Here is a 22,582-nt window from a genome sequence, read left to right as displayed (position 1 = left end):
AGCAGAAGCAGACGCATTAAAAACTTTACAAAGTAACCAATCCATGGTGATTAAACCAGCGGATAAAGGGAGTGCGGTCGTAATTATGGATAGGGACCAATATATTTGGGAGGGAAATAGACAATTATTAGATACAAATTATTATACCCCACTAGAAGAACCTATATATTTAAAAACTATCCCGATGATACAAAAAAATTACACAGAAATTATATGAGAAAAAATGTATTAACGCTAAACAGAAGAAGTACTTAATTGGACAGGAGGAACCTAGACCTAGACGCTTCTACATGTTACCTAAAATTCATAAGGAGCCTGAGAAATGGAGCAGACCTCATCAAATCCCCCCTGGTAGACCTATCATGTCTGACTGCAACAGCGAAACCTACTATACAGCTGAGTATCTCGATTTTTACCTCAACCCTCTCTCTGTAAGACACCAGAGCTACATGAAGGATACTTATGATTTTGTCCACAAGATCAAGCAGCTCTCTATCCCTCCAGATTCCTTCCTCTTCACTGCCGATATCGACAGCCTCTATACTAATATTGTGATCTCGGAGGGTATTCAGGCCGTAAAAAGTATCTTTGCCAAATATCCTGATTCTAAAAGACCAGAAAAAGAATTATTAGAACTACTCCAAATTAACTGAACTCGGAATGATTTTGAATTTAATAACAAATATTTCTTACAAATTAAAGGTACGGCGATGGGAAAGAAATTTGCCCCCGCCTACGCGAACATATTTATGGCTCAATGGGAACAAACAGCTATTCTAACTTGCCTGAAAAACCTCTTCATTACTTCCGATACTTGGATGACATTTGGGGAATCTGGCAGCACACGAGGGAGGATTTTGAGATCTTCCTAAACACCCTCAATAATCATAACGCATCTATTAAATTGAAAGCTGTAATTGATTCGACCTCTGTTGATTTTCTAGACACAACTACATATAAAGGACCTAATTTTTTACTCACACATAAATTGGACACTAAAATATTTAAAAAAAAAACAGATACTCATTCCTTATTGTATAAATTTAGTTACCATCCCAAACATACCTACACAGGAATTGTTAAATCTCAGCTTCTTAGATTCCACAGAGTCTGCACGAGAGAAGAGGATTTTAAAGTGGCCACCAAAATACTATTCTCCACATTGGCCACTAGAGGGTACTCTCGCTCCTTTTTGAGGAAATCCCTCAAGACATGTAAAAAGACCAGACCTATTGTGATCTCTTCTCTTCTCCCTATAGTTATCAATTATTCTACGTCCGCTGTTAACTTAGTCAGAGCGATTCGGAAACACTTCCAACAGGGGATTGAGGACTCCACACTGCTCCAGAATCATAGACTTATTGCTGCCTATAAGAAAAACAAAAACTGACAGGATTATCTAGTAAAGGCCAAACTCAAACCTATGAGGAATCCTAAGTCCTTTGAGCGCGGAGAATTTTTTCAGCACCATCTTTGGGTGCGCAATAGACACAATAATAATGTTTTTTAGACACAATCAGGAACCAGTATTGATTCTAGAAATTGTGTATATTTAATTTTTTACAAGGTGTGTGACACACAATATGTGGGAGAGACAGGTAACACAATTCGGACCAGATTTTATCAACACAAACATAACATTTATAAAAAGCAAAACACACACATTCCACTCATACAACATTTCATACAACATGGATGGACCGCACTGAAGACCACCATTCTGGAAGGGAACCCACACTGGTCCACACCACAACGTAGGAGAGCAGAGAGAAAGTGGATCAGCCTCCTGGATACTCTTCAGCCATTGGGTCTAAACGATAAATAATAATAAAAAGATGATGAGTAATTATTATTCAAAATATTGAAAAGATAAAATGTTAATTCTGATTCTGACTAATTTGCCTTAACCCTAACCCTAACCGAATCCACCTTCTTGCCTAAACCTAACCGAATTTGAACCTCTACCCCTAACCCTAACCCTAACCGAATCAACCTCCTTGCCTAAACCTAACCGAATTGTAATCTCTAAACCTAAACCTAAGCGAATCGACCTCCGTGCCTAAATCTCAGCGAATTTTAACCTTTAAACCTAAACCTAACCGAATTTGAACCTCTAAACCTAAACTGAGCGAATCAACCTCCTTGCCTAAACCTAACCCTAGTTGGAACCAAGTCGAGGTATTATAGCCAGGGGAATTGGGATCAGAGGGGGGAGAATGGCCGGTGCCTTGAGTGTCGTCCTCGAACGACGCTCCAAATTTTATAACCCTAACCCTAAACCCTAAACCCTAACCCTAACCCTAACCTCCTCCCTTTACTCTTGCCTAACCCTAACCCTCACGCACACACACACACAGGCACACAAACACACACCCACTCTCACCCACAGGGGTGGGTAGCCAGAGTCTCAGCACTCTGCCCCCTACAGCTCAAAAGTGCACCACCAATCAAGCTCAAAAGAGGGGCTTATTCACCAATCACTCCGCCCCCTTTGCTCCAATCAACTTGAAACTTTCACCAATCACTCCGCTGACCATCACAACCCTATGCACCAACTTTCACTCTCCTACACCTTACGGTTCCAAAGTGCACCACTTTGGGTGGGGTGGTACTCTTACCTTATACCTATCCCTATCAAGGCTAAGGCGAAGGTGAAAGCATGTAATGGTAGGAAGGGGAATGAGAAAGTTAGGTAGAGGGAAGAGAATAACATTCGAAGAAAATACAGTGAAGAATAGAGGGAAAGAATTGAAAAAGATTTATTATTCAAAAAGAAATTGGACATAAAAACAGGAGACAGGTTCAGGGATTAACAGAAATTTATTTACAAGAATAACGGCAAGACTACATATAAAGAATTAAAGAATCACACACCAAACAGATAAGGAATAAGGAGGATAAATATGGATTGGACAACATAAAAACATTATTCTAAAAAACATTATTCTAAGAAAGGCAAAAGAATTGGAACATAAAACCTAACCCCTCCCTCCTTATGCCTAACCCTAACCCTATTAGGTAATTTTATATTATAATTTTATAATAGTATATTACTAAAAACAAGGGGTTTTTATTTCATTTGGCATTGATGGGGTTAAAAATGTATGATAAAACAAGGGGATTTTTATTCATTTTGGCATTGAGGGGGTTAAAAATTCATGTTAAAATAGGACAACTTAAATTCATTTGGCATTGATGGGGTTAAAAATGTATGTTTAAAAAGTTTAACAAGTCAAGAAACACAGTAAGACAAAACGTTTTTTAATTTCATTTTATTCTTTATTGGACATTCTAAATGCTTAAAATCTTATAAAGGGTTAATAAATTGAGTAAAGGGTTAATGATTTTAAGTTAATTCATAATCTAAAAACGTAATTCATATGTATATGGGGTTAATTCCCGTTATTTTATGTTACAGGTTAAAAAAAAAGGAAAAGGGTAAAAGGAACGGTATTTCTAAGCTAAAATAAAAAATCAGTTTAGTTAAGTCAAACAGAGGTTATATAAAGGGGAAGAGAGAAGCAGAGAGCTCACTTTTCTTTTGAACAGCGAAGGGAAAACAGCTCTACACTGTCACTGCAAGCGAGCCAGTCATTTTTTTTTTGTGTGCCGAACCTGAAGAAGACCCAATACGGGTCGAAATGTCGTGTTTTTGTTGGCACACCTTCCTTAGTTTTTATACATAAATAATAAATAGCTGAATAAATAGCAGAATAAATAAATAGCAGAATAAATAAATAAAAAGATATTGTTTTTGATCCCTCCTATTTTGGGAGAGCATTTTTGGTTTTTAATTTTTTTCTTCCTCCTACTTTAGGAGTGATTTTCATTTGAACATAATTTCATAAATAATTTCATTGGAAAATATTTCATTTAAAAACAGATATTAAAAAGACAATTTTAGTTCTTTGAAGAAAAAAAAACAACAACAAAGAATTTCATTTTGTGATAAAAAATAAATAATTTCATTTGGTGATCAAAAAAGACACAATAACAAATAAGATGGGAGACGGTTGGACGGTTGTCCAGTATGGCAGGAGGGGCAGACAGCGCAACCGTCAACCCCAGTGGGGTCAGGGATATGGGGGGAATAGAGGTGGGATGGACCGTGCATTCTTTTCCTCCTTCGGGAGAAGGGACAGGGTCCCTAATTTTATCCCTAAACCCTTAACCCTAACCCTTCCAAAGTGCACCACTTTGGGTGGGGTGGTACTCTTACCTTATACCTAAACCCTAACCTTAACCCAAACCTAACCCTAAACTAAACCCTAACCCTACACTAAACCCTAACCCTAATCCTAAACCCTAACCCTACCCAAACCCTAACCTCCTCCCTTTACTCTTGCCTAACCCTAACCCTTACGCACGCACACGCACGCACACACACACACACACTCACCCACACACTTAAGCACACAACAAGTGCTATCCAATCCCTAATCCTAACCCCCACTGTTTGCTATCCGAAGAATCCAATTAGCTATATTTAATCTATCCCAAATATTGAAACCCAATTAAGAAAATCCTCCCAAGTAGGTAGAGGTCGAATAAATCCTCCCAAGTCGGTTGAGGTTACTAAATTAATAAAAAGGGAAAATAAAGCCTAAGTAAAGGAATGGGAGATTACAATATAAGCAAAGAAGAGGAAAGGTGAAGACAGTGCAGGAGTAAAAAAAAGGAGTAGAAGAAGGGACGATGGAGGAAGGAAGGATGAAATAGAGAAAGAGAATAGAAGAAAAGGATAGAGGGAGGACATTAGATGGAAATAATTCAAACCAAATTAAAACTCAAATAAGAGACTAAATTAAACTCAAATAAGAGATAAATAAAAGTAAATAAAGAAAAATCCTCCCAAATTGGTAGAGGTCCATAAATCCTCCCAAGTAGATAGAGGTTGGTGAATAAATAAAAGGAAAAATAAAGAAGAAAAACATACATATATAAACTCAAGTAAGAAACCAAATTAAAGCTGCAAGCAGCGTTGTTAGGGCCTGAGCCCCCGCGCGGCCTACGGCCGCGTCCTTGACACCGGCCCCAATCCAACGGTGTAATCGGCAAATCCCTAGGCCTTGTAGTTGAGGAGATACGAGCCTCAGTGCGCTGCACAGTGTGACTGCAGAGCTGAGAGCCGGCCCTTTAAGAGCCCCTCCCTTCTCTGCTCGCTCTCTGCCATCTCTGTCAGAGCTGAGAGCAGAGCTGAGAGCAGAGCTGCCAGCTGGCCCTTTAAGAACCCCTCCCCCGCTGCACTGTGTCTGATCTGTGCTAGAGTGGAGAGAGTGGAGGATTCAGAGAAATGTAGTGTGTAAAAGGTGAATAAGTCGGCATACGTTGGTCAAAAGTCACACAAAATACCATATTTTTGTAGGGATTTTTGTCAGGAATACAGTGGTGTGTTTTTAAAAGCTGTGGAATGTATGGTGTAGATGTGAGAAGCATTTGTTTGAGAGTATGTACCCTGAGAGGACACGCTCTCCCCATAGACTTCCATTGTAAGGCGAAAAGTGTCTCCCCCACTTTGACGGCTCATAAAATCCAAACCGAGCGCGTAGTATATTAACCTTGAACAACTTTTAATCAGCACAGTTGGGAGAGTAATGTGTGAAAGTTTGGAAGCCCTGGCATTTACGCTTTAGGAGGAGATAGATTTTGTTCGGGGCGCAAAATTGTCCAAAATTAGACATTCGTGTCCAAATTGTGGACATCCTGTTACAGTTAGGTCAGGGGTGTGAGTGTATGATTTATCCGTCTTCATGAGACGAGTTCAATGGTGTTTGTCCCATGTCTGTAGGACATTCCTACAGTCTGTGGCGTGGTTTTTTGTGTATGTAGGTGGCGCTATTGAGTAGAGCGCCTCTTTTTTTTTTAATTATCGAATTTTTTGCCGCACCCGATGTGCTTACCAAATTTGGTGAGTTTTCATGCATGTTTAGGGGGTCAAATTTACTTTTGAAGTGGCGAGTGTGACTTCGAAACATAATAGGGTCTTCGCCAGGGACTGGCTCAGGCCCTAATTAAACTCAAATATAAGAGAAGGGAAAGAGGCTAAGAACAGTAAAGGGAAAGTATAAGAAGGGTAAAGGAAAGCAAGAGGGACAGCCAAAGGGATTTAAGTGTGTGAAGCCAAGTAAGAGCACCGCACTTACCTACTGGCAGCCACCTGATGAAGGCCAAGATAGGCCGAAACGTTGTGGCATAGGCCAGTCATGACAGACCTATAAGGTCCAATTTTTTGAACCCCCACCACCTACGGGTGGTGGGACCCTGCCCCCAGGAAGGACCGTGAACTTTCTCCTTCCCACCTAACTATTATCTAACCTAACCCTCCTACACCTTACGGTTCCAAAGTGCACCACTTTCAGTGGAGTGGTACTCTTACCTTATACCCTAACCCTCCTAACCCAATACCCATCCCTGACCTCTCCCCGGGTGACACGCCTAACCTTAACTACCAGTCTCCTGCCTCAAAACTTACCTTCAACCTTTCTCCTGTACTGGTTCCTGATTCAAATCAGGTTACCAATTCTATTCAATTGTCTCCTTCAGCCTTGACCTTGGGCCAACCTTCACACCGCCTCCAAAACCCCAGCGGACTTCTCGTTCCATTATGCGAACGTGGCGGAAGAAAGAATCCCTCCAGATACCCTTTTTGACTCTGGGGGGACTTGCCGTAGATAACTCCAATTCTTTCCGTCCGAATCGGGGGTCTAATGTGGAGCGAGAAACAACTACCACAGCAGAAATTCGTATCAACAAGCAGACCATTCTTCCAGATCTGGGAATGAATGAAGAACGGGAGGAGGTAGTGGTCCCTGAGGACACCGCAATGTTGACCCCGCCACTAGGAGGGGCACTGACTAAATTTACTCCACTTACCACTCCGTTTACCAATGTGGCGGTGTTGATGGAAGACCGACTGTCCTGTTCGTTTTTGGATGCTGTGACTCCATGGAGCCCTCCGTCCTCCTCTCTTGTTCACTTACAGTCAATGTCTGTTAAAGAACAAACGAAAACACAGTTGGAGCGTGTGGTGCCCCAGAGCGGAGGTGGCATCGTTCGGTCCCCGGAGTTCCCCGGGTCCCCTCAGAGTCCACCTGGTGGGGAGCAATGTATAACACCATACTTACCTCCAGTTGCTGCTTCACCGACTACCCTTGCTAGCCCGTCCGACTCGGAGGTTCCGCCGTCGAATGCGACTGCTGGGAACAGACAGGTGGCTGTTATTCCACTCAACACAGTACATTTGGGAACAAACACGCTAATACTTACCTCGGTGGAACCAATTAAAGCCCCGTCTCGCGAGAAACACCAGGACTTGACGTCAGACTTAAATCCCTCGAGCCGAGTGACGTTTACGGACACCTTGGGAGAAACGGAAAGCGCAGTGCCGCCTGTACAAACAGGTCTCCAAGCTGCTACATACAGGAAAATACCTACTTATCATGAACGTACTTTCCAAAAAATCGCAAGATGGCATTGGGAGGTTGCGGATCCTTTTTTAATATTGGGAGACTCAAACTTGGCTCGGATCCCTCACTTTGATGTGTCCACTCTTCAAATAGATAGCTTCCCCGGGGCACAGATCCATCATTTAACAGGGGTCCTTAAGAAACTTCCTCCAAACCCAGATACCCACAAGGTGGTCTTCACAGTGGGTCTAAATAACATCCTGCAAAACCATTTATTGGAAACCATTCGTAAGCAGTATCAACAACTTGGAGTATCTGTGATCAGAATAAAAGCACACAGATCAACCAATTTCTCACAACCAAATATAGAATTCTTAGAGGTATCCAGGATGATCAATTTACCACAGAATCGGACTTGGTGCATTGGACAGCTTCAACGGCCAGTTCCATCTTGGCCTCCTGGCTGGCACAGTTAAACTGAGGAGGGGAACATCCTCAACCTCTCCCACTCCTATGTGCTGACTACAATAGAGCAGAGAGTTCTTGAGAAGGGTTTGTCTTTTGTTCCAACCCCTTCCAATATAAACAAAAATGACCTGAGAAGGGACATTTATGATTACCATAGAAGATTAAAATTGGTATGTCACTTCAAGGGTGGAGATCCTCTTCAGGGCAGGAAATTTTTGGAGCCTTCCTTTTGGGAGACTCCTCAGAGCTCACTTCCTGTGGAGTTGATGGAATTAATGAAGCAGGACAATCTCCTTCTGAGAGATCTTTCCTTTCGCAAATCCAAACCCAACTTGACCCCAGCGGAGCAGAATGCACTAAGGCGATTAAGGAAAAACAAAGATCTGGTCATCAAAGCCGCCGATAAAGGCTCTAAAATTGTTATCCTTGACAAAACTCATTACCTGATTGAGGCTCAGAGACACTTCCAGATTCCGCTGCATTATAGACCTCTCCAATCATCTATACAGTTGCAAACAAGAGAGCAACTACATACCATCATAGAGGATCTGTATACACGGAAGTTCATTTCTCATAAATAAAAAACTTACCTCTCAGGACCACCTATACCACACCCACGGAGGTTTTACCTCCTTCCTAAAATACATAAGGATCCCGCGACGTGGACGATCCCCTCCCACATTCCACCGGGGAGGCCAATCGTCTCAGACTGTGGGTAGCCGAGTATATAGATCCTTTTATTAATCCTCTCTCTCAACAACACCCAAGTTATGTTTAAGACACTTATGATTTATTAATAAGGTCTGTTCTGTCCAGATTCCTCCAAACTCACTTCTCTTCTCTATCAATGTGGAGTCTCTTTACACCAATATTGACACCACACTGGGACTGCGAGCGGTGAAGGACATGGTCGGCAGATTTCCTGACTCTTCCCGACCTGATACTGCCTTGCTGCAGCTCTTGGAGATCAGTCTCACCAAAAATGATTTTCAATTTGACTCCACCCACTACCTCCAGATCCATGGCACAACCATGGGCAAAAAGTTTGTCCCAGCCTACACCAATATCTATATGGCGGAGTGGGAGAGGATTGTTTTTCTGAAATGTCAGAAACTCCCAGGGATGTACTACAGATACCTTGATGACATCTTCGGTGTCTGGAGCCACTCCCGAGAGGACTTCCAGCGTTTCTTCGACACCCTGAACAATCACCATGCTACTATTAATCTCAAGGCAAATATACAAGAGGAGGCATTGGAATTTCTGGACACAACAATCATTTTTCAAAAACATACCCAATATTTAGCTACTCGAGTATACTTCAAACCCACGGACACACATGCACTATTACATAGAAGCAGTTTTCACCCCAAGCATACATTTAAAGGGATCGTGAAGTCCCAACTGATTAGATACCGTCGTCTCTGCTCGGATCCTGCAGATGCCCAAAGAGCCACCTCTATCCTCTTCGGGGTCCTGGGGAGAAGAGGACATAGTAGATCTTTCCTTAGAGGAATAAAACGGGAAGTTGGAGTCGGACCTGGGGATCTTCTGCCTCAACGTACCACCAATAGGGTCATTCCTCTGGTTTCCACCTTCTCTTCTCCGTCACTGCAATTTACCCATAAAATGAGGCAAAATTTTACTCAATTACAGAGTAAAATGCCGCTCCTTGCAGATTTCTCCATTGTAACAGCCTACAAAAGGAACAAAAATCTAAGAGATCTCCTTGTGCATGCTGCTCTTTTAAAGCAAGATGGCAAGACAGAACAAAATTTCTTTCAAACAGAGAGATTTGTTTTTAATTCACGCAGTAAGAAGGGAGCACCATTAGATGCAACATTGGGTCTGTAATCATCCAATTTAGTATATTTAATTTATTGCAAACATTGTGGGAAAATATATGTGGGACAAACAAAAAATAGATTAAAGGATCGACTTAAACAACATTTATATCGCATACAAAAACCTACTGAGATGGCTCTCCTGACAGTGTAAGTGAACAAGAAAGAAGGTGAAGATGCAAGTTGGAGCAAAGGAAAGTAGTATAGAAAGGGAAGTTGAGAGAGAAGGAAGAAAGCAGAAAAGAGGATAGATGAAAAGGACAGAGGGAATAAAGGGAAATTAGAAGGAAATAATTAAACTAAATTAATAAACTCAAATAAGAGATAAAATAAAACCAAATAGGGCAAAGAAACTCAAATAGAGAAAGAAAATAAATAGAGAAACTCAAAAAGGAGATCAATAAGAGTAAGGAACATAGACAATTAGAAACTAAATTTTAAAAAAGGAAAGAGGTTAAGAACAGAAAAGGGAAAGTATAAAAGGGAAAGGAAAGTAAGAGGGACAGCCAAAGGGAGAAAAGTGTGAGAAGCCGAGTTGAGCACCGCATTTACTTGTACTGGCTCTGCCTGATGAAGGCCTAATACGGCCGAAACGTTGCGGCAAAAGGCCAGTTACTACAGACCAGCAAGGTCCAATTTTTTTAAACCGTGGTGGGACCCTGCCCCCAGGATGGACCGTGCACTTTCCCTTCCCACTTAGGTGGGATAGGGCATAAACCCTAAAACCTAATCCGGAGAGTGAGGTAGAGGTGTACTGCTTGGCGCCTGGGACTTGCTGACCTGGGGCCCTGCCGCTCCCCCGGGGGGGTCGCACCCACATTTGGGAGGGGTTTGCTAGCCTCGGCCCACCCTCGGGCGGGCTGGGCCCTGGCGCGGTGTCCTGGACTGCCACCACTCTGGACAAAGGGAGGATGCTAGGGGACGTCTGAGGATGGGGGCTGACCTCCTTGATGCTGATCGAACTGGGGGCCCTGACCACGGGCTGCTGGCTGGGGGTTCTGCTGTGCACTGGGGGCCTGGGCCCTCCCTGCCCTCTGACTGCACGGTGGTGGGCCCTCTGCCCGGATCTCCGGACAGTGCCCCTTGGTGCTCCAATCTGACTTCTGGACCAGGGAGGGTAGACTCCCTGTCGGCTGGTTGCAGTGGTGACGGGGTGGTCAGCGGGGCCAGTCCTGAAGCTGACCCCCTGCAGATCTGGCCCATTCCTCAGCCCCTCTCATTTCCTCTCTGTCCCATCACATCACATCTTATGTATCACTAGGCCTTGAGGGGCTGGACCCCCCAATTTTAATCACATTGTAGACATTTAGGGCTTGGGGGAGTGCATGACGATGTACTGGGAGACTCTGCCGTCTGCAACCGGCGGGGCTCCCATGCCCTGGGTGCCTCCGCCATTTTTAACCACATTCTAGTCATCCACATCATCACATCTACATTCCCATGCACAACACGCACCCTGCACCATGTTGGGATGGGGGGGCAGCTGGGGCAGGGAGTGGGTCCAGTGCTGCCTCCTTTGCTAACTGCACCATTGCGGGCCTGGGGGCCTGGCCGGGGCTCTTCAGGGGGGGGGGGGGGGGGTCCTCTTCCCGGCATGGTGGTTGGGCTGGGGTTGGTCACGGGCCCTGCTGCTGTACGGTGGATCGCTCGCTGGCGGTTTCACTAAGTCTGAGGTGCCCTGGACCGCATCAGCATCTATGGTGTTCTCAGCCCCTGTATGGAGGAAGATGAGAGTATGATTGTTTTGTCCGGGGGTGGCGGTCCTGGGCGTGCGTGCCTTCGGCTCACCCCGGCGGGTGGGCTGGACCTTTCCGGGGAGTGGGGGGTCCCGGCTGGCTGGCTGGTGGTGCCCTATAGCCTGAAACCCTCCTGCTCTGGGGGGAGGGGGAGAACAGGGGATGAGTAGAGGGGATGGGGATCGAGGGTTGGGGGGGGGGGGGTAGCTCTGTTCGGGGGCGGTGGGCCTGGTCGTTGTGGTGGGCTGTGGCTGCCCCGCCTGGGTGTGGGGTGTGGGTGGGTGTCGGCCTCGCCGCTGGCGGAGCCCTTCGGGGGCTCTGGTCGGGTCTCGGGCTGGGGGGCCCTGTGCCCCTGGGCTCTGCTCATGCTGTGGGGGGGGAGTGCCCGGCGGGACCGGGGTCATCTCTGCCCCGTCTCTCTGTGGGTTGCTTCCGGGGGTTGCTGCTCCTATGCTTTCCTATGGGTCCTGGCATGGGTTGGGCCTGTGGCTGTTTCCTGGGGGAGGGGTGGCCTGTGGCTCCCCCTGTACTGGGGATTTCGGGGTGCTCTGGTGACCTGGTCCTGACCTACCTGCCATCCTGGACTGGGGGTGCGATGTCCTGGCCCCCCACATCAGCTACAGCCAGCTACGCACAGCATCCAAGATAAACCGTAGCACATACACGTACACGTACACACACGTATACACACATACACGCATGGAGCGCACAGCTGACCCATAAACACACACTCAGACATTTGTCTTAAAATTATATTAAACCAAATGGTAAGCCTGCACCGGGAATTCTGCAACCATTGTTTTTTTTTTTCTTTCTTTTTCTTTTGTTGTTGTTACTTTTTCTTTGTTTGTTTATATGTTTTTTGTTTGTTTTTTGTCTTTGTTTGTTTTAGTGTTTTTGTTGTTGTTGTTGTTGTTGTTTTCTGCTGTTGCTGTTGTTGTTTTTTTTGTCTCCCCACTCCCCCTTGTCTTCCCTATCCTGTCCCTGTTCTCTCTTCCTGTCCACACCTGAGCCTCAGTCCGGTAGCTTCATCAATGAACCAACACCATTCCTAATAAAGTTAAACATAAATGGCAATAGGAGGAGTTTATCAGACTCCTCCTATGCAGAATAAAACTGCTTCAGTACAACAAGGCACCAGGAACACTGATGCTGCTTGCCTCAGCTACTGAACAGGACAGGTAAAAAAAAAAAAAAAAAAAAAAAAACTAATCCGCCAGTGCCTCCTGGGGGCATTAATTTTTCCAGCCCTAATTTTTGCAAACCCTAACCCCATCCACCCAATTTTTGAGCCCAAAATTCTAACCCTTATCCTGATTACCTATAATTTGATTATTAATTATCTCTGATCTAACCCCCTACCCTGATCCTAACCATAACCCTACACCCTACGGTTCCAAAGTGCACCACTTTGAGTGGGGTGGTACTCTTACCTTATACCTAACCCTAACCTAACCCTAAACCCTAACCCAACCCTAACCCTAACCCTCAAACCTATCCTCTACCCTCTATCCTAACCCTAACCCTCAAACCTATTCTCTACCCTCTACCCTAACCCTAACCTATTCTATTCTATTCTATTCTATACCTAACCCTAACCCTCAAACCTATCCTCTGCCCTGTACCCAAACCCTAACCTCCTCCCTTTACGCTTGCCTAACCCTAACCCTCACGCACGCACACGCACGCACACACACAGGCACACAAACACACACCCACTCTCACCCACACACTTCAGCACACAGCAAGTGCTATCCACCCCATACTAACTTGCAAAATGCATACCCAACAAAGTACTACCAATACACTCCAAACCACCCCAAACATGCTCCTAGACACTTTCCACAGGACATTTTTCACACAAAACACTTGAATGGGGGAATTTAAAATCCACATTACTCAGGCTAGGAACATCCTACAGACTTGGGACTAGGCTCGTTGGAAAGCCCGTGCCCACATTTGGGGGGGGGGGGGGGGGGGGGGTAGCCAGAGTCTCAGCACTCTGCCCCCTACAGCTCAAAAGTGCACCGCCAATCAAGCGGTGGGGGGGGGGGGGGGGGGTAGCCAGAGTCTCAGCAGTAAACCCTCAAACCTATCCTCTGCCCTCTACCCAAACCCATCCTCTGCCCTCTACCCAAACCCGAACCCTAACCTCCTCCCTTTACTCTTGCCTAACCCTAACTCTTTTCCCCGCTAGGGGAGCAGCTCAGACCCGACGCCCTAACACATTTTAATGCCAAAACCTAACCTAGCCCTAAACCTAGTACCTCAACCTAACCTTAATATAATTTTACACCTAATCCTGACACTAATTTAATCTCTAGTTTAATAAGGTTCCCCACAAAAAAAATTAAGATTTACCTTTCGCCTTGGTTCCTAAGCTACTGCTCAAAAATTAGCTCTTTTCGCACATGAACATGTGGATCCTTGGAGGAAAATCCCAAATTCTTCTATATGCATCAAACTCTGGAAGATGTGAGATCTTTATAAATCCGTGACGCCGTTTCGAAGATAAAAACCGTTTCAGGGGTTTTTTGACCCTGATCTTATCGAGAGAATCAACACAGTGACCGAGAACTATTAAATGACAGTCGTCAGCCCGTGCATTGCCTTTGGCTCCCCATTTCAACTGCCGAATCGTCGGATGAGGTGGGGGGAGTCATCGAGAGAGATTTTTTTTACCCTAACCCTTAGCACTCTGCCCCCTACAGCTCAAAAGTGCACCGCCAACAAAGCTCAAAATAAGGGCTTGTTCGCCAATAACTCCACCCCCTTTTCTCCAATCCACTTGAAACTTTCACCAATCACTCCGCCAACCATCAGAATGGTATGGACCAAGTTTCATCCTCCTACACCCTACAGTTCTAAATTGCACCACTTTGCTGGGCTAACCCTACTGTAAAACTTTGCCTGTACCGTTGATCTGTTTAAACCATCTAAAAATAAATGTCAAACAGGGACAATAGTCGTAAAACCCAATCCCTCTTAACCAAACCGAAATCTGATCCTATACATATATATTTATGTATGTTTACATTACAAATATATGTATGTAAAACAACTCTTGTTTTGATTTCATTGTAAAACAAACACTCCAATTTTTAAATAATGCAATGTGTAAAGAAAAGGAAAACTAACAATCACATGGCTTTATTTTACATTGGAAACTCTTGAAGTTGAACCATTCAAAAAAATGAAAAGCACTTTTACATCACTGCAAACCACAAAATATTATCTGAACATTATTAGATATTTAAATCAACAGTGGTAACAAGGCATATCATCAAATTTGCTTCTTAAAATTTCACAGAAGTCACTATTACATTTTCCTTTATGCAAAGAAGTGCTGTTAAAAACATTTTACATCAGAGAAAATAGGAACCTCTACAGCTCAAACATAGTATTTATCAATTAAGTGCAGGTGTCACATCCAAGCCTTTCAACATCTCATATTTAAGTGGAATTAGAGTAAATTTAATTGAGGGGTATTTCAATTTTTCTCACATTCTTAAAATGTCATATGGCTGCCACAACCGAAATACAACAACTCAAAATGGAGGAAAAACAAAACCTTTAAAAGATAATTTTTGTTCTCTATTTCTTTCTAATACACTGATTTTTAAATATTAATCAACTTACTTAACTTGAATTATTAAATAACAGCTTTCCTTCTTGCTTTTTATTTTACACAATACTTTCTGTTGACATCGATTCAAACAAAAAATGGAATAAAGTAAAAAATTGTAAATCTGCTCTTGCTTGAACAACTCCATTTTGGGCAACTATTACAGGGACCACTGACATGACTTATAAAGCACTATAATATCCTCTCTGATAGATAAATCACTCTTGTACATGACAGTTCCATTTTAAGAATACCCCTCTTTTAAATGATGCAAGTATAAGTATGGATTGATTGAATTGTGAGTAAGCTGATGCGATGATATAATTACACAGCAAAATGGCTGTCATTTAAAGTGGGGGAATGATGGTGGTGACTTTACCATCCCAGCTAAATTCTCCAACAGCACGCTTCTTTGGGATGTAGTGATGTCTACCAACAGGCATTTCACAAGAGTCCGGGAACAACAAATACCCGGAGAATGTGCTGCTGCTCTCAGCATCAGTGTACATGCCATTACTGTAGGTGCTTTTGACCTGCAGCCACACCTCGTCCCCCATGTTGAGATGGAGGATGACCGTCTGGCTGGTGGTGGCCTGGCTGGTGCCCTCTGTTGTTTTGACTACTGGGGTGTAGTTGTGGAACAGGCCTACCTTAAGCATCTTCTTTGAGACTGCTAGGTGGTAGGTGAAGATGTAAGTGCCATTGATTGGAGCTGTGTAGATGCCCATGATGGGATTGAAGTGGCCTTGCTGGTTGCTGAGGATGTGGGGGAAAGGAACAGGCCAGTCATGGACAGGAAATGACTGGTTGATACATGCAGAGAAAGCTGATTGGATGGCAGGCAAACAGGGCCCAGGTGGCCCCATGTGGCCCATCTCCCCTTGTTTGCCCTTAGACCCAACTGGGCCTTGTACACCTTGAGCACCATTGTCACCTTTGTCCCCTTTATCTCCTGGTCGTCCGTCAGTCCCATTTGCACCATCATTACACTTGCACACACCCTGCTCACCTTGCTCACCCTTCAGGGCATCGATCCCTGGATTGCCAGGCCTGCCTAGATTGCCTTTATCCCCTTTCAAACCTTTGCGGCCCACAGACCCCTGGGTCCCTGGAACACCCTGGGCTCCAGCTGGTCCAGGGGAGCCTTGTGGTCCTGGTGGACCCTGTACAACATTACAAGAGGCAGGGCATATTCCAGTTTCTCCCTGTGGACCCTGCATCCCTTGGGTTCCTACCAATCCCCGGTCCCCTTTCTCTCCTGGAGACAAACATAGACATAATTATTATTCATATCAGAATCCAGCAAAGTCTGATAAAAAAAAAAGTCACAAGACCATATACCAGACATTTGGTAGTTGATACCAGTAATTTTTTGTTCTCTGTACAGAAAACAATTTGCCTTTTTCCACTCAATCATAAAACTATTGTCCAGTTCATGCCCATTTTTGATTATGGTAATACATCCATGCCCATCAACTCTCTGGCAGTTAAAACCAGTCTATCAAAGTGTTGTATGTTTACTGGCAAATCACAAAGTCCTTACACATCATTATTATCTGTATTACTCAGTTGGTTAAACATCACTACAAACTAGAAGAAATTCTCCCCTCATGTTTCTTAATCTACAAGCTCTGCCCTCAAAACTTCCATGCTACCTAATATCTCTTCAGTCATTGAAAAGCACGAACTACAGCACACAATCCAGTCACTACCTAACCTTAGACATCATTCAAGTTAAGTCAAGTCAATTTTATTTGTATAGTGCCAAATCACAACAAAAGTTACCCTATGACACTGTACAAGTAGAGCAGGTCAGCACCTCACTCCTTCAATGAATATATACTCAACATAGTGCTGCTTTAATGTTCCTTCACTCAATGATTTTCTCACACATCGATTACTGCATAACAAGCTGGTCTTTTTCCAGAGCTACTGCATTCAAACCAATTGAATCTTTGTACAAAAAAGCAGTTAAAACTTTAGATAAAAAGCCACTCTCATACCACTACTGTAGCATTCTTCCCAAATATACATTTTTAAGTCTTGAAAACTTCTAGAACTTCAAAATAGCTTGGCTGATGTTCAACGTCCTTAATGGATTGACAGCACCGCCACTTAACGATTATATTAAACTGAGGGGAGTCAGCCACCCCACCGCCCAAGTCACCAGAGCCTCTACCAGAGGTGACTGTGGTTCTTCCCCGTGAAATTAAATTTGGCCAAAATGTTTTATCATACAAAGGTAGTACACTGTGGAACAGCCTACACCCCCCCCCCCCCCCAAATTAGAGATAGTCACAGCTTTTTAACATTCAAGGGACATCTGAAGGTGTGGCTCCAATCAAACCAAATTTGTGATCATAACCTACTGTGCTCATTATGCGATCACATCTTTTGTGTAACCATTATTAATGTACAGGGTTTTTTGAAAACAATCTGGGTGTAAGTGCAATAACTATTGGCAACAGGAAATTTTACATTTATTACACCATATATATCTGAGCTATGTGCAATTCTTATTATCATATCCTTTGTATTTTTAATATCCTATTATCTCAACAAACATTGTTTACCTACCATACAGCAAATCACACTTTAACAATTCACTCTGCACTTCATATTGTCATATGCTCGCTTTGATCTATCTCTCAGTTACTCACTGCTTTAACACATTTACCATCCTGGTGATATGAGTGTAGTAATGTATCCCTGTTGGAAGGCCTTTTTTTTCCTTTTCTTTCTCTTCTTCCTCACCCCTTTTTTCTTCTCTCTTTTTCTCTTTCTTTTTGTTGTATATGTTTGCTTCTTCCTTTTTACCTTTTACAACAACCTGCCAAGGGACTACAGCTGTAAATTAGCCTTTGGCTACAAGCTGGCATGTTTACATGTGAAATGTTCATTAATATGCACTGTCCCTTTTAAATATATATTTTTTAATTCTCCATGAGCAAGCACAACCTGCAACAGCAGCGACAAAAACCTTCCTTTTAACAGGCAGGGACGTTGAGCAGATCCATGCTCAATGGAGATGGCCTTCTGCTTTGACCAGTTGGGGGGGAAAGAGAGGAAAAGAACTGGCCAGAGACAAAGACAGATATACAGAAGGAAAGAAAGGGGCAGAGATCAAGGAGAGAAACAGAGAGAGACTGATGGACAGACAGTGATGTGAGCAGGTGGTGCTACAGGTGGATGCTTGAGCCTCTTCAGGTCTGTAGCCTCCTCCAGCAGCACCCAGGGTCTGGGATGTGGGGAGCCTGAAGGCTCTGGAGAAGAAGATGAGTTAGTAACTAATGTGAGTATGTTTTATGTATAACGCTTACAGGGGGACATAAGGGAAAGAGAGGAGGAGAGAGAAGCCCAGTGCACCATAGAAGATCTCCCAGCAGTCCAAGCCTATAGCAGCAGATCTAAGAGCCAGCTTAAGCAGCCCTAACTATAAGTTTGGTCAAAAAGGAAGGTCTTAAGTCTGCTCTTGAACATGGAAAGGATGTCTGCATCCCGGACCGAATCTCGGAGGCTATTCCGCAGGAGGAGAGCTTGATAGCTGAAGGCTCTGGCTTCCATTCTACTTTTAGATACTCTAGGACCCACAAGTAACCCTTCATCCTGGGAGTGAAGGGTTCTACTTCATGCACTCACCAGTGTTGGCAGTACTGGTTTCAGTTTTTATGCATCATTTCAGTGGAATAATTTACAAACAGTCCTCAAACTGCTGTCTTGTGTTCCCTTTGGAGATTTTGATTCATCTCTGAGTGATGTTTTTCTGAATCTTGTGACTATATTTCTTAATTTATTTAATTGAGCTGTTTGCATTGTTTTTATTCTCTTGTCTAATTGTTGTTGTTTATGGATGGTTCTTGTCCCCAAGCCTCTCTTGGAAAATACATCTAGATCTCAATAAATCTGCCTGATTAAATAAAGATTGCATAATTTAAACATTTTATTTGACCCTCTTATTAATGGGTCCTGTATTGATGAAGTAATTCCTGGTACATCTTGACTTCCACAAATGAGTAGGACATGTCACATCAACTACTGATAAATCAGTTCTCTACAAGCTCAGAGGTGATACACCTCTGAGCTTGTATTGTATTTCACAGGTCACAAATAGCGTTTTCTCAGCGAGAGAAGATTGTATTGAACACAAAATGGTTCAACTGTTGACAATGTCAGAAAAACAAATATTCGTACAACAGCCTGGAAGAAGAAGCAGTGAATTTTGCATGTCTTGAGAGGGTGAGGGGCTGTAATATAGTCTTGTCTTTCTCTAATCTTTGCAATGTCATGATCTGTAACCAAATTACCATACCTATGTATGTGTGTGTGTGTGTATATATATATATATATATATATATATATATATATATATAAAGTGTGTGTGTGTGTGTGAGTGTGTGTGTGTGTGTGTGTGTGTATGTGTGTAAACCTGATAATGCATTATGTTTGCTGTTCATAGCTACTGTCATTAGAAATGTACTAATCCATCCATTTTTATACCACTTCAACCCTAGGGTTAACCCTAACCCCAGTCACAAAGGGGTGTGAAGCCTATCCCAGCTCACATTGGGTTGCCAGTCCCTCACAGGGCCATTAAGAGCAATTAGGGGCTCAGTATTGCTAAACAATACTTTGACACGGTCACCAGGGGAAGTGAGGATTGAACCAGAAACCCCTTGAGTGCTGGACGGCCATGCTACCTCTGAGCAATGCCGCCCCATAAATGTACTTACTGTTTTGCAAATGTTAAGGATGAACTTAGAAATGTACCAAAGCAAATGATAGTGAACTGAAATAATAGTGCCAAACATAATGATTATAAAAATGTTTTCACCTTGTAAAGTGTCTTTGGGTCTCTCGACAGGTACTGTATAATAATAGATTATTTAGTATTAGTGAACAGGACCAGAGGGAGCAGCCATATAAACGTGTCAGGGACTAACTGACTGACTCAGTGCAAGCCCACTAGCTGGCAGGTGTCCTGTTAAATCAGTCGATGGAGGATGAGCTGATAGTGCTGCACCCTTGAGAAGTGGTCTCTTATCAGTCTTTACATTGAATTCATCAAGTTGAGGTTCACCGCAGGCTACAATATGTCTTTAGTGGTTAAATATGAGATGTGAACTCCCACCAGCAGGGACAGCTAAGCTAACTAGCAAATAGCTGACTAGCAAGCCTCATCACTCAACAGCAGCGGTGACCAGTCAGAGTGAACTATTCACAGCCAACCTCTAAACATGAGCTTTGCAAATTGCGAGCTTAATCTACATGAAACCTCTGATTATTGAAGCTGGAAACAAAGTCCATCACTGTCATTGTGCACTAACTGGAAATGATGAATATGACATTTTGGAGCCGTAATGTAACATACTATAGCACCACTACTGCCGTTACTTCACCATGATTTCTGCCCATCAAATTATCCACCAGATACTCTTATTTATTGTGTTATGTTGTTGTATTGATCAAAATAATTTTTCTCACAAGTTTAACACCATAATCTGCTCCAGCAGTGTGTTCTCCTCCTTCTGTACTCAAGGTCTAATAATCATGACATACACTAACATCACAACATTATCATAGAAGTATCTGCATAAAAAAAAAAATTATAATTTGAAGTTCATTCTGCAGGGCGGCATGACAGTGCAGTGGTTTGCACTGTCGCCTCACAGCAAGCAGGTTTTGGGGTCTTTCTGGGTGAGTCTCCATGTTCTCCCTGTGCCTGCATGGGTTCTCTCCGGTACTCCGGCTTCCTCCCACAGTCCAAAGACATTCAACTGGGGACTAGGCGGATTGGACACACTAAATTGACCATAAGTATGACTGTGAGTGTGAATTGTTGTCTGTCTGTATATGTTGGCCCTGCAATGGATTGCCAACCTGACCACGGTGAACCCTGCCTCTTGCCCGAAAGCTGCTGGGATAGGCTTCAGCCGCCCCCCCGCCCCCACCGCAACACTTAACAGAATAAGTGGAAGAAAATGGATGGATGGATGGTTCATTCCTTCATTGTCTACCTTCTATTTACTGGCATACTCAAAGTGATCAGTGGTGTCAACTCAAACTGCATAGTAACAATACTTTTGTGTTGCACATACTACACAGATAACATTACACAGCTGTAAATCATACATCATTGAATATCCCAATTTGCTCATATTCTGACAAGAAACTCTAGCAGGAATAATCTGGAGTTACTATGGAGAAATGGTAGATGGTTAAATCAACCTAATACCAAACCTCTGGCGAGATGGCAGGACATGGCACATGTTGATATGCTGTTCAATTTTGAGATTTTGGTCTTTCTTATTTCCAAATTGATGGATTGTGAACTAAAACCAATGTAAAGCTAACAAGCCCAACATTATTCTCGACTGTCAGCAGACCTTTGAAGCCTCGCTCGCCCTTAGTCCCAGTGAAACCAATAATCCCCTGTTGCCCCTTCTCTCCTAGGTCTCCCTTCTGACCTGTGATAAGAGACACATAAAGAAAGTGACAAAAGAAATATAAATGAGAGAACATGACCTTCACGTTACACACATTAAAGTTAGGCTTTAAAGGATGTTATACTGTCAGTTGAATAAGCTTCAAAAAACAGCTACACAATGTGGACTAAAGTGGGTCTTGTCAAGTAATTGTCTAATTTCTAGTTAAGAAATATTGCATTACACATATGAAAATGATTTAACAAATAGCATATCACCAAGGTAAACACAAACACCAACACAAACCAACCAATAAGGCCAAACATGAAAATCTGTCAAGATCTGCTTTAACTCACCCTTCCCCCCGCGAGGGCCTGTGAAACCTAGACGACCTATGAAACCTGTAATCCCTCTTCTCCCAGGACTCCCTGGCACACCTAAGGATATGTTAGAGTAAAGTCATCTTTGTTATTCCAAGTAATACTTCCAATTTGTAATTAGTTTCTTTACAGCACTAGACCCTTTCACTCATGACCTTTATTTTTAAAAAATTTAACATTTTGGAAGGAGCATTTTTTCCTAGGCTGAGGGGCATAATGCTACATTCATACTAACATTTTTGGGGAAGTGTCCTTTGGTTCGACACATACACTTAAAGAACAAATGCAGCATTGTTATACAGAAAAAACTGTGCGGGGAACTTCATTCATAATTATAAATTCTCCCTTGAAATCTGCACAGAGGGATTGTCATTGTTTACTTGCCCAACAAAGGATCCACCAACAGAGATTAACTCGAGCTCGAAGAGCTTTAAGCTGTTTATAAATAAGTAGAGTTAATTTTCCAAATGTTTCATCATCATCATTATCATCATGGGGATTTGTTGTATTTCATATTTCAAAAAGTTGAGAGGATATTTCCTGTACAGGAACATTTACTACATTTTCTAAACCAATCAAGTCAAGCAACATGTTCAGAAAATCACCTTTTAGTCAAAAGTTTGAAAAAAGACAGTTTTATGTATTTTCTTTCCCTTATTGTGCTGAAAAAGACTAAGCTTTGATTTTTGTGCATTGTTACA

At 43.0% G+C, this 22,582-nt stretch overlaps 1 protein-coding gene and 2 long non-coding RNA genes across 3 annotated transcripts; all 3 read right to left on the bottom strand.

The window, feature by feature from the left end:
• Positions 1–1,667: 1,667 nt before the first annotated feature.
• LOC147262222 (uncharacterized) lies at positions 1,668–7,201 on the bottom strand. Its single transcript, XR_015116149.1, has 3 exons — positions 7,125–7,201; positions 6,874–6,989; positions 1,668–1,810 (listed from the first exon to the last, which is right to left on the bottom strand). It is a non-coding gene; the product is annotated as an uncharacterized LOC147262222 (long non-coding RNA).
• An 852-nt stretch (positions 7,202–8,053) lies between these two features.
• LOC147262221 (uncharacterized) lies at positions 8,054–8,479 on the bottom strand. Its single transcript, XR_015116148.1, has 3 exons — positions 8,465–8,479; positions 8,318–8,375; positions 8,054–8,129 (listed from the first exon to the last, which is right to left on the bottom strand). It is a non-coding gene; the product is annotated as an uncharacterized LOC147262221 (long non-coding RNA).
• Positions 8,480–14,752: 6,273 nt separating this feature from the next.
• LOC147262220 (uncharacterized) lies at positions 14,753–22,033 on the bottom strand. Its single transcript, XM_086205101.1, has 4 exons — positions 22,030–22,033; positions 21,858–21,938; positions 21,463–21,543; positions 14,753–16,337 (listed from the first exon to the last, which is right to left on the bottom strand). The coding sequence occupies exons 1-4, from the start codon at positions 22,031–22,033 to the stop codon at positions 15,427–15,429; spliced, it is 1,077 nt and encodes a 358-aa protein (XP_086061227.1). The 3' UTR covers positions 14,753–15,426.
• Between the last annotated feature and the right edge of the window lie 549 nt (positions 22,034–22,582).

Source organism: Aulostomus chinensis, chromosome 5, assembly GCF_037954235.1.
Source record: "Aulostomus chinensis isolate RoL2024-O1b breed Wild chromosome 5, RoL_Achi_v1.0, whole genome shotgun sequence".
Taxonomy (NCBI): Eukaryota; Metazoa; Chordata; class Actinopteri; order Syngnathiformes; family Aulostomidae; genus Aulostomus; species Aulostomus chinensis.
The sequence above is the reverse complement of the archived record's forward strand: the minus strand, read 5'-3'. Positions and strand labels throughout refer to the sequence as shown.